Below are 18244 nucleotides of genomic sequence, written 5' to 3'. Positions count from 1 at the left end.
GGATACACGCTTCCCGCCTGCCCGCCTACCAGCCTCCTCCTCCGCTGCCTGCCTGCCTGATATAGTGCGGCGCTGAGCGGCGCTGGCAGTCACTGGGCGAGCGAGCGGCGCTGCCCGGCCTCTGTCTGCGGGAGCGCGAGCGAGGAGCGGCGGCCGGAGCTGCGGCGGCGGCGGGCGGGCGGCGGCAGCGGGTTTCCCCCAGCGCTCGGCACCTCTAACTTGGGAACTGTCCACCAGCGTGAGCTCCTGAACATGAGCCGCCTCCCTCTCTACCTGCTCGGATTGCTCCTCAGTAGCGGGCAAGGTAGGAGCGCGGCGGCTTCCTTGCCATTCCCCAGCTCCCCTCCGCACCAGAAGGCGCCCCACTGACAGGAGCCACCAAAAAAGCAAAGGTCTCACCCCACGGGCGGGTGGGGGAGGTGGGGGAAAGCCCGTTAACCCCTCCCCCCCCGCTCCAAAGTTGCAATTTGTTCCCTTTTTAAAAAAATCGCCAAGGAAAATGCCATTGAGAAAGGAAAGAAAAGCGAAAAGCGGGGAGATGCTAATTGCACTTAGCTGCTTTGCTCGGGAGCTTTTTATTTAGAGTCTTTCCTCTCTCTCTCTTTGTTGTTCTTGTTGTAATAATCAACGGGATTTGCTGGTTTTCTGGGGGAATTATTATGATTATTATTTGTTTTGTTTTTTTTGGCAAGAGTTGTTTTGGTCAGTTTAAAACAAAAAACCAAACCAAACCCAGGGCGTGTTTTACAAGACAGGTCTGTTGTTTTGTGTGCAGCCGCCGTGGGCTTTATTTTTAAGCAAAAGGATGTGGTGTGTCCTGCCCCTCGCCCCGGTTGTCAGTGCGAAGTAATACCTGCCTGTCAAGAGCTCTCCCCTTCTGTCCTGAGAAGCGGCTGAGGATGCTTCGCTTCGGTTTATTGGAAAGTGAGACCGAATGGTTGTGAGCAGTACAGCAGGGGATCGGTGACAGGGAGGCGTGAATGTGTCAGTGTCTGTGGATAGAGATGTGTGGGTGGGTGTATAACGTATGCATATGTTTTTAAAACAAGATAATGCTAAAGAGGCAGGTGTGTGTGTGTGTGTGTGGAGAGAAGTGAAACATACTGAGGTTACACCTGTACGAACTGTTTGCTTTAATCGCCCTCTGTATAAGTATAGACCTCGTACAGCAGTTGTCCCTAAGATATAGATTTGGGTTTGTGGGTGTGTGTGTATTACCTTTACGCTTACTTCAGGATTTATGCTACTTTTAGGGAGAGGGAGTAGTGAGAGGGGGGACTGATGGGGAAGGCTTGTGTTTGTGGATGTGACACATCGACCGTCACCCTTTTTGTAAAATGAACTGCGCTGTTTCAAACTGTTCTGACAAGTTTTGGGCGTCAATTTCAAACTGGACTAGATTGCTAGACCAGTCTCTCCCTCCCTCCCTCTCCCCCCCCAATCCCGCCGTGCAAGGATCTCCAAATTGCATCTGGAATCACTACACTAAATTTCCAGTAGCTGGTGAAAAATGGTTGTGTGTATGTGTGTCGCATGCAATACTTTTTAGAGGGAAAAAGAAAAAAAATATTTCATTTAAGGGACGGTGTCGGAGCTGGTGCAGGGCTTCAGACAGTTTTCCCTCCGCCGCTTTCTGCCAGCAGGGGGTGGTAGAGCTCCATTCAGGTGGTTGCGCGTAGTATCTGGCTGTATTAAGGAAAGAGAGTGAGTCTGTCTTCTATCATTCTTCAAGCACAGCTTGACATTTTGGATGTCAAGCCTTCATTTCCCCGTCCTTTTCCACCCCCCTCCCCCCACGCCCCATCCATAGGAGCTGAAGTAACACAATCAGATGCAGATTAATTGAATGCGCACACAAACCGGGGAGCGTTAGGAATGAGTATCTGCGGCAGAGAGATTTTATACACTATCTTGTAAGGTGCTGTGCGAACTGTTGCGCTTAAAAACCAGACATTGGGGCTGTATCGCACTGCAAATCTCCACTTAATTGCAATTATGTTTAAAGCTCCTGGCACGTAGGACATATTTGTTTAAAAAGTGGTAAGCAGCAGAGTGCCAGATGCTCTCGAGCTATGCAGAAATGCCTCTCTGTTTTCACCATCTCTGAGTGAGCTGTGGAGCTGTCGCAATTAACAATTCAGTAACAGTCCGAAGGATTTTCACAATAGCCATACACTGGGGTGGGGGAAGCAACCCTCAGAATTTGCATTGACCCAGCTAGGTGTAGTGGGTACATAGGTGGTGTTTGCAGTGCCTGGAAGGGGGAGAATGGAGGAAAGCAAGTTTGCAAATTGTGATTATTCTCTTGCTGCGCTAGGAAAGGATTGCATAGCCTGGAAATCCTAGCATTGCAAATACCAGGAGTTACACAGTAGGGTGAAATTTCCAAATACCATTAAGGGAGGCTGAACAAGAGTTTTAACAATGACAAAGGAGAGAGGTGTAGGTATGTGTGTTTGATACATACATAATATAATATACGGTGCCACTGTCAATAGACAATTGCTACTTTTGTAGAGCAAGGGAATTGTATTAGAAAAACAGGGAGAATGAGGCTGGCTGTAAATGTGGAAGGAGCAGCTTCAATTGGCTGCAATAAATGGTGAATGGGAGTGAGAGGAGCATCTGTAAACTGAAAATCTCTTTATTCAGGTTGCTATGGGAGAAAAAAATCAGGATTTCTGAAAAATAAACATTGTCTGGGCAAGGAATTTATAGATAAAAGTTTACTCAAAGGACATGACAAAAACTGAAGGATTTCTTGAAATGCCTTTCACAATATAAAAGACTGCTCTGTTCCCGCTTGTAATTTATCTTCTACTAAGTCTGAATATTTGGGGATGCAGTGGCAAGCACATTCACATCACCAGCACAAGTATTTTTTTTTAAAAAAAACATCCTTGATTATCTCTATACTGTGCTTTTTTTTTTTAATAGCGAAGGAGGGTGGGTACAAAAAATAAGCCAGTCAAATGATCACTGGGGTCATTTGTTTTAGAAATACTAAAAAACCTAGGTTGAGGATTTATGTTTCCAGCAATATAGTTGCAGTGGATTTTATGAAGCATGATTGACGCTATTTTGTTCGGAAGTGCTGCTAGATTGAGGAAAGGAAATGATGATGTATTCCCTTTTAAGCAGTCAAAACGTTTTGAAACTAAGCAGCTGAATGCAACCAAATGACAAAAGTGAAAAAAGGACTAACGTAAGTGCTTATCAATGTCATAATTAGCTAACGAGGCCAAATACTCCCCCTCCTAACTTTCATCACAGAGGAGCAAGTTCCTTTTCACTGGCAATGTCATTAAACTGCAACTAAAACAGATATATTTTTTTTGTAACCTCACATAGTTGCCTAGACAGTCCTTCCAGTGTGGAAAGGCCCACATTAAATTAGGAATGGGGGGGAGGGGAGAATCCCCAACAATATATGGCTATATACAAGTTGATCTTTTATCATATGTGGAAATATGGGACCAAAACAGAATAGGCTTATTCAGCCTTTACCAGTAATCAGGGACACTGATTGATAGTGAATGAAGCAGCTACCTTTCAAGATGCCAATGTTGAAAATTTTACTGGTATGAGTGGGAGGCTTTTCTGGGTTGCGATGCTATATTCCTTCCCTTTTATAAATCTGGAATACAAAAACTGCTATGGTAGAGTTCCAGTTATTTTAAACACACACATACTGTAGTAGGAGATGCATTTGTATGCTTATCAAACTGTTTCCTTTGCCATTCCCTGTGCTTGAAGTTTCATCTTTACCTGCTGCAATATGGGGAAAGAAGCATGTTTTCAGTTCTCACCTCTGTATTTCCTGTGCAGACGTTAATCTTTTTTGTTGCTGTGCTTCTTGCTAGCCACATACATTATTTCCTTCCAGGAAGTTCTAATAAGGGTTTATTCATCAGTCAGGAACGTCTCTCAAAATAGAGGCCAGGTGTCACACAGTCTTTTTCTTGAAGTCCTCCCTCCACTGCTTTTGAATTAGACTGAAGGGCTGAAATCGTGGTTCTACTGAAGTCAATGGGAGTTGAGCCAATAACTTCAGTGGGACCAAGATTTCACCCCAGGTGGCAACATCTGGTTGTGTTAGATTTTGTATGCCTCCTGGTACTTTGAGAATCTCCTTTCTCTCCCAGTTACACATTTATAAAACAACATCAGCAACAAAATAAAAATAAAATACACTCCTGCCCTCCTCATCTCCACAAAAAGAAAGTGGACTGGAATGTCCGAGAGTCTACATTACATCAACGGTTTGAAGAGTCCAATTTTGGGTGGATACAAGGAGACCTGGAAATTAAAACAATGTGATCTTTTACCAAAGAAGTGGTTGTTTCAGGAGTATTACCTGAAGATGGATGGTAAAGAAACAGAACCTTTCTTACAAACAAACAAAAAAGCCCTGTATTTGGAGGGTGGAGGCATTTTTGTTAGCTTGCAACTGCCATGTGAAGTGAGAAATTGAAGAGAAAGTCCCAGGAATTCTTTTATAGAATAAAACACCAAAGAGAAAGCACTGATTCTTTCTAAGAGTTTCAATTAATGTTTTTTGTTTTGTTTTGTTTTTTTATTGGGAGTTGTTTGTTTATTTAATGATACTTTTATCATGTTTGATGAGTGTTAACATAGAGAGATGACGAAATAATAAATGTCTTGCAAGAGAAAATGCATATCCTGGTATTTGGTAAAACTAAATTATAATTTGTGGCTAAGTATGATGTATGTGTATTTGAAGGTACAGTATGAGAGAGGAGGACATTTCACCCAGTTATGGAATTCAGATAGTCCTTTATATCCAGATATTAGGCAATAGAATTATTCCAAATTACTCCAGCAAAGGATCTGGTCCATCTTAACTTAAAGTACATTTTTGATTTTATAACATTTATGTTATAAAATTTGGGTTATATGGTTAATGATGCATATCCTAGGAGCTGCCCATGTTATAAATTATGATTATTGTTGACTGGGCCAATTTAATGATTTTGAAGATCACTAAGTGAAGTGTCTTGGCAAGAAAAAATATGGATATTACGTTAAATTGTAATAGTTCAAGATTTTTGAAGGCACATTTAAGGCTGAAAGACTAAAATTATGCCTGTCATCTTAAAATTATCTTATTAATATCAAGCATTTTAGATTTGATCAATTATGATAGCTAAACCTTAAAAAAATCCACAACTCTATCCTCTAGGTTGTTGATAAAATAATTGAATTTTCAGTGGCTAAATTTAAACTCAGAATGATTTCCAATTACAAGTTTACTATTTAGAACACTATTTGGTATTACTTCAGTAATCCTGTGATGGCCACCTTCAACAAGGTAGTGCTATATTCTCTTCACCAAATTGATGCTTTGAATAGTTTTGTTGCATTGGTAACTGAAATGATATCAGTGTGTGTTGTTTTGCTTTTAAAAAGATGTCCAGTAGTATGAACTGGTCTTATACAAAAAACACTCACTTTAATTAATATTATAATATAATTTTTGAGCCAGATATCTTCAAAAGTAAGACAGGTGTTTGAGGTACTTATTTTTCTTTCTTAGAGCTAGAGGTTGACTTCAGTTACTCTGGTGCAAGTCCAAAATAACTCCACTGACTTCATTAACTCAGGAAGCTTCTCTGGATTTACACCAGGGTAACAGATCAGAATGTGTCTCTTAATTTGTGCAGTGAAAGTAACTATAGGAGGTTAGTCAATAGACCAAAAAAAGCATACGATAGCTATGTAGTGAGTGACTATAGCTATTTGTGCTGACGTGATTTCAAAATTCCTTTATTTTACAGAAAATAAAATACATATTAAAATAGATTCAATAATTTAATAATTAACACTCAGCAAAACAAAAAAAAAAACCCAACATACCCCCCCCCCCAAAAAAAAAAAAAAAAAAAACCATTGCCAAGCAAAAATCACAGTTGTTTTTTCTTTTCAGTTGGAAAAGTTTCTATTGTTTTGTAAAACAGAAACAATAGCAAATATATACAGACAGACAAATATCCTGTTATAAGGTCTTGCTCAGCATAAGCATATGTTGAACTTTAAGTATGTGAGTTGTTCGGCATGTGAGTAGTTCCACTGAAGCACCATTGGCCAGATAGCCAGCCTAAATTAGTCACTTGGTGTCTTTCTATTGACTTCAGTTGGCTTTGGGTCAGGACTTGGAGCCACAATGAACAGTTTGGATTTTGAAGACCTACAGATTGGGGAGATGTCGTCTAGTTGGGTAACTTTTGATGTGGATTATGAAACATGCTTTCTTTAAAGACCTAATTAACTGAACATACATAGTGATACACCTATTCTTCAAAATTTACAGCCTTAATGACCTGGCACCAAGATAGTGGCTTGAATTTCTGAGTCTTAAGTAAGATCTACTGCAGAGTCAGATATTTATAGTGTAATTACTAATTTCTAGAAAACTATTTGTGCTGTGGCCAAACTTTATTCAGATGAGTATTTTCATTTACTTCAATGACACTATATGTTTGAGGATAATAAAAAGGACTTGCTCTTCTAAGAGGAATTATTTCCTTATTGCTTCCAATGTTATTTATTTCAGTACGGAATGATTATGCACTGAAATGCATTACTGTATGATGAATTTGGAGTTATTTGGCCACTGCAAATGCTACACCTATCCATAAACAAGATACTATAAGATACTTTTGGAATGTTTTCCCTTACCCTTCATTTTTTAGAATGTAAATATATTGTCTGTTGATTTCCTATATGATTTAATGTGACCTGTTGAGAGCATTGCAAATAGGATTAAGAGAGGAACTTTGTTCTGAATATATCTGCCAACTAATGCATTGATAGACCTTTCAGTAAGCCTGCAGCCATATTAAACACAGGCTGTGATCTCATCAGCTCTCACATTCTAAGCAGGGTCAGGTCTGATCTGGTCAGCACTTGGACAGAAGACATCCATGGAAAATCTGGATGCTGCAGGAAGTGATTTTGTTAATTCAGTAGGTTTAGGCATAATTGACAGAACTGACAAGTACCATCTTTTATAGGAGATATTAAAAAGGGGGTCTGATGCCAAAGCACTTCTCTGAAAAACAAGTCAGCCTTTTTCCTTTATATCTTGGCTAAATTTGTTTGCATTTTGCCTACCTAAAATTCTTTATGTAATTGCAGCTGGGTAGATTATTTTTTATTTCTTGTTCTAAACAGTTGTGCAATGTTGCTGAGCGCTCATAAGCAACTACCAAATGTGGATGCATTTCAGCGGTTTGTGAAGTGGTTCTTTAGTGATATATCATTTTGTAAAGCTCTTTAGAATTTTCTGGGTTGAGAAATGATACATAAATATAAGATATTAATAATATATTCTGTTGCAGGCATCTGCAGTTCGCTTTTCAATGTTCCAACAGTTTCTAATCAACAAAGTTTACACTGAATATTTACACGGCAGGTCTAGTTTGAATACCAAGAAAAATTGTGGGGGGTATGTGTTGATTGAAATTCTTAAATGGAACTAGATGAGCACTGTACTAGACAAAATGATGTTGTCCTCAGTGCTTTATTCAAATAGTATCCTTGGAACATTCGGTAGAATCCAGAGTGAAACAAATTTCCATTAAGGTTCTCATTATTAAGAGTCCTGGTGTAGGCAGGTATAAATCCATTAATTTCAAGAGCGTTGTGACAGGTGTGAATTTGGCCTACATTGTTTAGAGCTCTGTGAGGGTGGCCTTAGCACTTCTGCCTTTGTGGTTCAGACTGTACGCAGGTATTCCCAAAGTATCTCCTAGATTGCCACTTTAATAAATCACAGAGTGAGATGATTCTGTGCTATGCTCATGAATAATGCAAAATCTAGAATTTCTCTTTAACTATAAAAGGTATTGTACTTTTTCTACTAAACAATCAAAGCAAAATAAACAAAAACTAATCAAATATTTGTTTCTGTTTATGACATGCTCAAGGCTGATTGGCAGAAATAACATACTACTTAGCATTTTCTTTGGAATCACTGAACATCTAAGTATAGTTTATGAGCTAGATACTAGGAGTATTGTTCAACCAGTAATAGTATGGACTACCTGTATTTTAGGTTGATGCCCAGGGGCCTAATTGTACATAAGCCTTTTGTTTAATAATTTTTTAGCACAGTGATCAGCTGTTGACAAGTAATCTTTTTCCAAGCACTTCAACATTCAAATAATGTTTCCTTAAATATGCAGGAAAAAAATCCATGTTCAATATTACTTTCTGTTAAATAACATAATTACAATATTTCTTTTGCTTTGCTGTGTACAGTGTATTCACATAATAGCTGAATATAGTCATATACTGCCTGTGGGTTAAGTTCTCCCTTGTAATATGCATGTACAACCCATACTAAAGTCACTGAGTGTTGCATCTGTGTATACCAGTGGAGAATTTGAAGCCTGACCCTACTATTGGTATTCATGAGAGGACTTCAGTAGTACAGACCATGGCTCTTAATGTTTCATGTTCCATTTTTAAAATACCTGCATGTTTTCAAGAAGTTTTCAACCTGTTAACTGGCTTATATTTTGATATAAATTACAGGGATTTCATTTTTAGAAAATTCAACATTAAATGAATGATTTGCATATACAAAAATGATTGAAAATTACAAAGATGAAAGTCAGTTGTATCAAGATGTTATTGCTTCTCAATGACTGTGTATGACATATACTCATTTTATAAGTAAAAACGATTTTCTTCTCTACATTTCAGTCTTTCAAACTCTACCTGGGATCTGAAAGTCAAGCTGGTTTCTTTCTGGCTCATGGATCATCAATAATAAAGGATTTTATATCAAATGCAGTTATGCACATACACACCCTGTATGTGTATAGAGTTGTCAGTGTCAACACCCTCCTTTGATTGTTTGAAATTCACATCCTAATTTTTCTCATGTGGACTATCTATAGTAATATATTCTGAATGTATGCTGTTTATCACTATACTTTTTAATTGATTTGGGGAAATTGTTTAACATGAGGAATTTTGCTGACTAAATTTTGGGTATGAACCTACAATCTTTCCATGCAGATAACTATCATTCAAGTCATTGAGGTTTTCGTTCTCAAGGAGGCTTGCATATTCAGGTGTTTTGTCAATTGCAGCTTGCAGGAGCTATTCAGAGCTGTGAATAATATGCACCATAAGGGCCTTATTCTGCAAGCCTTACTAAATAAATTGGCAAAAATCCCAAGTAAAGAATACAAGATCAAGCTATACCTTTATGAAATCTAAGTAGTGGGTATACTTCTCCTTCTCAAGTTAGTAAGTAGCTAAGGAACATTAGTGCTTCTGTAATAGTATAAAAGGAGCAAATGACATGCTGATGTAGCAGATTGATTCTTTTTAAGATAAATCATGCTTACTGATTAAAAGGAAAATGATTTATTTGTGTTTATAAAATAAAAACAAAACAGGTCTTGTAGTTATATGCAACTTTTGGAACAAATGAGAAAGTTTGACCTTTGTGTCCTTTAATCATTAAACAGCTTTGGCTGTTCATTGCCTAGGTCAAACTTTGTTGAAAGTAGAATACTTTTGTAGAGGAATTTAGCTTTCAAGGAAAAAACAATATATGTGTTTTATGCCTGTCTCAGAAGTTTTTTGAATTTTTTTTTTTTTTTTTGGTTTGGGTTATGGCTTTGTGACACCCATCAAAATTGTTTTAAAGATGTTCTGTATTCAGATCATGTTGCTAAGTCATTGAAGCATTGTGGCTGAATGGTTGGTTGTTAAATGGATTTGTGCCAATTTATGGCAGTTCCAGGCATTGAGTCCAACAACTTCTTAGCACTATGGTGAAATTCACTTCCTTTCCCCCCACCCACCCATGGGTTTGTTATTAGATTTCTGTGAATATTTTTTGATCATGTATCCTGTATATTTATACAGCACTTTTACAATTATTTATTGTGCTTGTTGGACTTTTTAACGGGAACGTTTTTACACAGTTTTCCTAACTTCATTGTTGAAGTAGCCTAGTTTTACCATTCATTGCGAAATGAGATTGCATAAGTATCCTCTAATTTTTGTTGGGAGTGAATTACTGTTCTGAGTTATATTGCTGTGCTGAGAGTATCAGCTGAACATTATATGTGATGGCATGTCAATGTTTTTTAAACTATTCTTTGTTATGCAGTTACCGTTTTTATGTATTTTGTGGAGTGTGAACTTTTTCACACTTCCAGGCATCTGAGTGTAAGACAAGACATCTCTGGACTGAAACTAAGGAACTTTCTCTTTCATTCTATTCAGCGCCAGGAGTACCGAATTTGTGATGCCTTCCATTAGCTGGGAGGTTGGTTGGATTCTCATCCTGCTTTGTGTTATATGTTAACAGTAGAGTTGATTGGAGAAAATTTTTTTCCTGTAACAATTTTTTATTAAAACAAAAACAATTTTATTCTTGTAGAAAAATGTCTTTAAATTTTTGTAGATATCACAAAACTGAAATGGTGTGGGGGGATGAGGGAGATGGGAAGGAATTGGTTTCTTAATGAAAAACCTAACATTTTATGACAACCCAGACATTTTCACACAATTTTCTGTTTTTTCAAAAAAGCTATTTTCTGTTTTGTTTGTGGTTTTTTTAGTTTTGATGAAAATTTTTAACAGATCTAGAAAACTAGTAGTTCTTATACATTTATTATTGTTTATATTTCTGTAGTGATTATAGCCCTAATCATACACCAGGATCCCACTGAACTAGGTACTTTACAAACAAAGAACAAAAGGACCATCTCTGCACCAAGGTTGTCACCGCTCATCCTCCTTTAATGCAACTTTGTCAATTCTGACCTTTTGTGCAGGAAGAAATTTCCATTGGCCCCTGACCTTTTACAAGATTTAACCTTCTGCAGTTGATATGGCAAGTCACTGGGCCATCTTTCAGATTTCAGTTTTCATTTGTAATTTGAGTTTATATGTATCTACATACATTATAAGAAGGGATGGTTTGTGTTAGAAATAACCAAACAGGTTGTCTTGGGGGTGGATTGGGGAAACAGAACCCTTTATTGCCTGCTCATTCCACCTCGACGCTGTGAGTGAGCAACGAGGGGTTACTTTACAATTCTTTTATCCATAACAGTATGTAAATGTGTACATTTCCAGCAACTCCCCATAGACCCTTATTTGGTTACATTGACATGTATAAAATGAATATTAACAACTACATAATGAATATGATTATACCCGCCCCTGTTTGTTCTTCACAGGATTACCATACAGAGGTCAGGCACATCACATTAAAACCTATAAATTTTACACTAACATTCTTTGAAGTAAAGGCATGCCAGGGAGGGGAAGGAGAATAATGCTTTCTTCCTACCAAGGCCTTGCGCCGGAGTGGTGATAGACTCATCCCCTCCTCAGATGGCCAGGAAGGGAGGAGAAGAAGAGAGAGAACAGACTCTAACTAGAATTCACACCAATTAACAGAAACAAGGTTTGCCTGTGCCTTGATCCCGTTCCCTGTAGCTTAGGCCTGACCACTTGTTCAGCTTTTATCTCTTTACTCTCCTACAGTTTACCCATTTGAGCCTTTTGTTTTTGAAAGTGAAATGTCTCCTTGCTTATACCCACTCTTGTCTAGGTCAGGCTGGATAGGAGTATCCTTTTGTGTGTGTTTTTAAATGGAGACTTTAAATACATTTATAGAGAAAACTTATGCAAAATGTCTTCTGTTTTATACTGAATAGTAATCTTAATCACATCTTGAATGTACTTGTGACTATTTTCAAGATTCTGAATGCCAATGGCTCCAATCCTGACGGCTGCTGAGTACCCTCCACTCACATTAAATTCAAGATGAGTTAATAGTGCTGAAAACCTCTAGAGGTTGCTCTGCACCTCAAAGTACTGAGCTGGAGGTTGTGGTGGTCTAACACCAGGCAATATTAACTCTTAAATGTGGATATTTATGGAATGGTGTCCTATTTCTATTAATAGAAATAATGCTGGAAAAGCTGACAATGCACAATTAATTTTATAACTTCATCTGTGAATATTTAATCTGAAAACTAGCAGCACATAAAAGAAAGGTCAGGAGAACTCAAGGCACAGCTAGTGATACCTGAGCATCCCTGAAGAGACGCAGAGGTCTGCCAGAGAAGGGACACGTAGCTTGGAAGGCAGAATTTTATTCTTACTGTATTTGCACAGTTCATGTGTACTTTGAGCCAGCACCTAGTGCTTTTCGTTATGGTTCTGAAAGATTCCAGTCTTAACATTGGAGGACCATAGTTAGTTTGATGCTTGGTATGCAAGACAGTCCTTTTGTGCTAAACTGTGAGTCATGTTTATGTAATAGGAACTTCTATCCATTAAGGACTGAACAGAGATCAATAGGACTGTTTCTTGGAGGCAGAGTGAACATTGTTGACTGTATTTTCTACAGACATGGCACATACATACTATATATGAGACATCATTTTCTGTGATATCAGTATCACTATTCTATGTGTTTGTTGTTTATCTGTAGGAAAACCTTTTTTGCATCGAAAAAATAAGCTAAGATGAGAGGTTGTCAAACATTTATAAGAGCTGGAGCATCATGGCATTTCTCACAAATCTAACTTGGGTTTACAAATATATGTGCTGTATCCACAGTTCACATACCTTTTACAGCATTGTGTATCTTTGCAAATATATATTGATGTTCTCGATTTTTTCAGTAATTTATTTTCATTAGTGCATATTTAGATAATTAAAAAGGCAACTTTTTAACATTCTTGTTTACTAAATTCACTGAAATGTAGCTCCAGAGAGAGCATAAAGTTCCAGATATGTCCATGAACTCTGTAAATGTAGGTCCCCATGGTAAAGAATTACCAAACCTGTGAAAATGAAAGTATAAGCTTTTTCTAAGGAATTGTTAGCAAGTTTGCAGAGCAAAGCAAAAGGTGATTTTTTTTTAACATACAAAAATATTCTTGTTACATACATCTAGAGTATCATTTATGTTTTTATTAAAAAGAGTAAGATATGTGAACTAAATATTTCTATGTATTTTTAATTTTTGTCATGATAAATAATCATTTTCTCTTGTATGTATTACATTATAAAAGCACCTTTTTGGGGACCCGTGTCTCAGGTAAAGTATGAACAGAGTGGAAATAGTTAACTTTCTCAAAGATTCACTGAGTTTACTCTGAGCTATGCCCTACACCCGTTTGACACAATTCTCTCCTTTGAGCTGTGCTTCCATTCACTGCCAGGGTACAATGTAGCTGCATTATCTGAGCTCGATTTTTCTGCACTATTTTTTTCTTTTTAATGGGGGTAATTCATCTAGTTGAAAGCTGCTCACCTTCTAGATATAGGTGGGCTGGTTTGGTGTTACAGTAGGACATTAGTGATCCACAGGCCCAAGTGGCATCAAAACAGTTGGTTAAACTGAGAAATTAAGTGCTTGATCATCTGGTAATCACAAGAAATAAGTAAAACACATTTTTCTACAGTACAGTAAAGGTATAAAAATATTAGTTTATGTAAAAGTAGCTGATCTCCATCCAGTTTTTTGTGTGCAGGTTCATTCCATCTAATGAAATCAACAGTCATAACCGGCACCATCATTGGTAGTTTTAGGAGAGACGCCAAAGACTAAGCGAGAGTGGAATCTTTCTTTCCTTCTTAGCACTGGAAGCAGTGTCTCCAGATATTTCAGGGTTGTATGGGGAGCTTGCATTGCTACTCTAAGAAGTTGTAGCTCTACTATAGATAAATAAAGAATACAGTTTCCAGCTCTATCCATCCAGTATCATTCATGAGCACTAAAATTTTTCATTTAATCTGTTTTAGGTATGATACCCATTATCATAGTATCTGAGTATCTCATAATCTTTAATGTATTTATCCACACAACACACCTAAGAAGTAGGGATTATCACCATTTTACAGATGGGAACTGAGGCATAGAGAGATTAAGTGATTTACTGAAGGTCACAGAAGATAGTTTTGACATAAAAGGGACTTGACCCCAGGACTCTCAAGTCTTAGTCTAGTACCCTAACCACTGGACCATCTTTAAAAATGCTAATTAAAGTGCCAGCCAGTTTGGACTCTCACATAAACCTAATTTTTACTGTTTTAATTAGCTTTTTCTTAATATGACATTTTTATGAAGTCTCTCTAAATAGGTTATTGTACCATATTATTAGTATTCAAATATTAAGAGTTCATATGTAACATTTTGGAAAGCAATTCATAGTTGCAGCCCAGGACTGGATTTGGCTTGGTGTAACTGAGACATGAAACGATTTAGAGTGTATTGCCAGGTCCCAGTCCTAGAGACATATAGAAGTTATAAAGATGGGGAGAACCACAGATCTACCTACTCCATCATCTACTGGGGTAAGGCCTGCCCACCACGTCAGCCAGCAAATGTCATCCTGAGCTATAGATGCACCACTGCCAATCTAAACAGTCCACATAATTTCTTTCTAAAAGCAAAACAAAACTGGAATCTGTTTGATATCTAAGTCTAAAACTTACATCTAGGAGGGGATCATTGTTCAGTGGATGGAGCACAAGACTGGGGTTCAGGAATTCTGGCTTTTGCCCCTGGCTTTCACTTTGAGTGACTATACTCTGTATGCCACATTCTTCGTTTTTATAAATTGTGTCAATAATACCCTTCACATATATTTCGAGGCTTTGTTAATGTTTGGAAAGTGATTTGACATCCCTAAGTGAAAAGCGTTACAAGTTCTAAGCAGTACAGTTAAAAATGCTATATATATTTTTTATTATTTGTCTTAAAATATATGCTAGCCAGTTATGTGGTTATTCAGTTAAGAAGCGATGTTCTATAGACTGCTGAGAAAATGAACCATCTAATAATAAATGAGATCACAGGTTTGTTAAATTGACAATTGTTGCATCATATCTGGTCAAGATACCTATTAATGTTCTTCATGATAACATCGGAATAGAGTGATCTCTGTTCCCGCTATTTACATGAAAAGTGTAGACCTATTAATAGGGAAGAAATGCTTCAGGAGGGAGGTGAAAGAGGCATAATTTTCTACTTGTTTGAGTAAAGAAACTAGGAAGTAGGAACCACAGCTCTTTTCTTTGTTCTCCCACAAACATGTTCTGAGATCTAGGGCAAGTTACTTCACCTGTGTGCCTCAGCTTTATAATCTGTAAAATGAGGATGCTAGTATTTTTTGTAAGGTGAGTGGATATTCTTACAGAAAAGCCACTATAAGTGGGAAGTATTATGATAGTAATGAAGAAAATTAAGCCTGGAGTTTCTTTTGTTTGTTCTCCTGAAGAATGACTATTTTTATACACATACAATGTGATAACACTTTATCAGGTTAGAAGCAAATCAGCAACATTTGCAGTATAGTCAAGTTAGTTGTATCTGTGTTCATGGTCTCTTCAGGTTATTGTATTACTATTTATTTATATTATGGTAGCATTGAGAAGCTTCAACTGAGATTGCAGACCATTGTTTTAGGCACTGTACAAACATTTCTTGAGAAATACAGTAGAACCTCAGACTTACAAAGACCAGAGTTACAAACTGACCAGTCAGAAACACACCTCATTTGGAACCAAAAGTATGCAGGTAGGCAGTGCAGCAGCAGAGACAAAATAAAGCAAATACAGTAAAGTACTCTGTTAAATGTAAACTACTAAAAAAATAAAGGGAAAGTTTAAAAAAAAAAGATTTGACAAGGTAAGGAAATTGTTTCTGTTCTTGTTTCATTGAAATTAAGAAGGCTAAAAGGAGCATTTTCTTCTGCATAGTAAAGTTTCAAAGCTGTATTAAGTCAATCTTCAGTTGTAAACTTTTGAAAGAACAACCATAATGTTTTGTTCAGAGTTATGAACAACCTCCATTCCCAAGGTGTTCGTATCTCTGAGGTTCTGTAGTCCCTGCCTTGAAGAGTTTACTATCTAAATAGGCTTGACACACAAAGGGCAGGAGGAAGGAAGTATTAATCTCCCCATTTTAGTGATGCAAAATGAAACAAAGAGAAACTAAGTACTTACCCAAGGTTACACAGGAATCTGTGGCAGAGCCAGGCTGTGAACCCAGGACTTCTGATTTTCACCGCAGTGTCTTAACTACAAGATCATCCTGCCTCTGTTATATGATAGGACATGGTAGGAAAACTGGCAACAAAGGATACTAATCTCACTCCTGCAATCTCTAAGAGCAAAGCATGCCATCCACCCCCACAGCCCTCTGTCTCCTGGGACCTTGAACCTTGCATGAGGGAGTTGGGGCAAGACTGGTTGGTCAATCTGGTGATTCAAAGTACCTCCTGGGGCTTCTGTGGAGACCCACCTAGAAGTTAAATCTTCCCTCCCATTGCAGAATACCCAATGGAGAACTCTGGCAGTATCACCATCTGCCTTGCCCCAGGGGATGAATTCCTCTCCAATGCATCGACTCCCACCGCTGCCGTTGGCCCAGTATATGTGTATTGAGGTCTGATCAAATGCCATTGCTACATTAGTGAAAACACTAAGCTCAGGACATACAAAAGTGTATATCTGTTATATTCTGAGGAATATCCTCCTGAGTCTGTCCTGAGTAGTCACTGATGTAAAACAAAAAAACAAAAACCCTAAACAAACACTACCTTGATACAAACACATTGCTTTATGCACTCTGCTCAGTACTCTGGCTCTGTAGCAGTAATTACAATAAAATATGATACAGTCATGATTGTTTTTCATAGTTTTGAAATAATCACTCCTGGTTTATCTCTTTGAAGGATGAAAGTGAATTCTGTCTTCTTAGCAAATTGTTTTTCCTCTGTGGGAAAACAGACTGTTTTGTTATTCATGGTTGGTTTTGGGTGTTGGACTGCTACTGTTTTATCATGGTTTTGTAATAGGTTATATGAGAAAAAGGGAGGTCAGACTTTCAGCCTACCAGTACTGTTTGTGTCTCTCCAGGGCCAGCCTCAGGGAGAACGGTGTCCTGAGTGAACTTTCTTTGGTGCCCTTTAAGTACTGCTTCCTGAGTAGCAGGCAACCGCTCAGCGGGCAGAGCAATAGCAGGTGGAACTGCGATAGATGTCATGCTACTGAGAGGGCATAGAGCGGCTGCGAATGAGTGACTGGCTCCCACTCCATAGCCCCATTTATCCCCTCCCCCTGCCTCCCAGGTGGGCACGGCCCTTCTATAGCCCCCTGACCATGATGCCCTGGGTGGTTGCCCACATCGCCCATGCACAAGTCCTGCCCTGTATCTCTCTAACAAGCCTTATTATCAAAGTTGCAGGACTAGAAGTCAGTATACTTGGGTTCTGTTCCCTACTCTGTACTGATTTTTCAAATCAGTCACTTTTGCACTATGTACTACTGTTTCCCTTTATTTAAAAGGGGGATGATCATACATGACCATCTTTGTATTTTGCTTTGGGCCTATGGGTTTAAACCACCGACTCCCCCCCCCCCGCCCCCCCCCCCCCCCCCACACACACACGCACATTATATAGTTAGAGTGAAACAAACAATAAAGCCATAACAATCTTGATTAGAAAAATCAAGGAAATACTGAAAGTTTGCTAAATAAAAATGTGAAACTAATAGGGAATAGTTCTATTTAAAAGAGGGCATGATGGGAGGAGCCACGTATATGCCACCAAATAGCCAATATTTGCTTTGAAAAGTGGAAGTTATCATCCAGGTGGATGCTGTCATACACATTTTATGACACAGGGAGAGCTGTGGAATACTAGCTCCAGCACATTCCCATGTCTCCTTATGCAAAAGAGATGAAAGAGCAGTCAGAACAAAAATGGGTGTGTTCCATCTATAGCTATAGTCACATGCATACTGATCATCCACTGTGACAAACTGGAGAAGCTCTGCAAATATCAACATAACCAATTTCAGGTCAGGTCTTGGAGATAGGAGAAGAGGAATTATACGGGAACAAGAGGTAGATTACCAAGGAGGGTGCATTTTGGGGCCCCAGTGTCATGGTAGTTTTCACAACAGCCTGCATTGCATGTTAGGCTCCTTGATACAGCTCTGCTTGTGGAGGACATATGTTGTTCGTGCTTATAACAGGGGACATTTGGAGATAACAGCCCTTCCTTCTGCATGTTATGTCAATCCCCGGCTTCACAAACTCATGACTTAGAGCCCCAGCAAAGCTTTTTGCCTAGATTTAAGTGCTATTTGGAATTAGCCACTTAACAACAATCATAAACATACTACTTTCAACTGAGGATTGCAGAATAATAAGGGCTGA

The 18244-nt window shown here is 38.3% G+C and overlaps 1 protein-coding gene across 6 annotated transcripts in view; it reads left to right on the top strand.

Annotated features, from left to right (window-relative positions):
* Positions 1-224: 224 nt before the first annotated feature.
* The window catches only part of NCAM2 (neural cell adhesion molecule 2), a 503301-nt gene continuing 485281 nt past the window's right edge, over positions 225-18244 (top strand). For all 6 annotated transcript variants that reach the window (XM_067543086.1, XM_067543105.1, XM_067543094.1 and 3 more), the window contains exon 1: positions 225-304. In XM_067543086.1, the coding sequence (XP_067399187.1) occupies positions 253-304 (52 nt within the window). In that variant the 5' untranslated portion in view covers positions 225-252. The remainder of the gene's footprint in view (positions 305-18244) is intronic.

Source organism: Emydura macquarii, unplaced genomic scaffold (genome assembly GCF_026122565.2).
Source record: "Emydura macquarii macquarii isolate MOO-44397 ecotype Brisbane River unplaced genomic scaffold, CSIRO-AGI_Emac_v2 contig_75, whole genome shotgun sequence".
Taxonomy (NCBI): Eukaryota; Metazoa; Chordata; order Testudines; family Chelidae; genus Emydura; species Emydura macquarii.
Note: the sequence above shows the minus strand (reverse complement) of the source record. Positions and strands in the feature narration are given on the sequence as shown.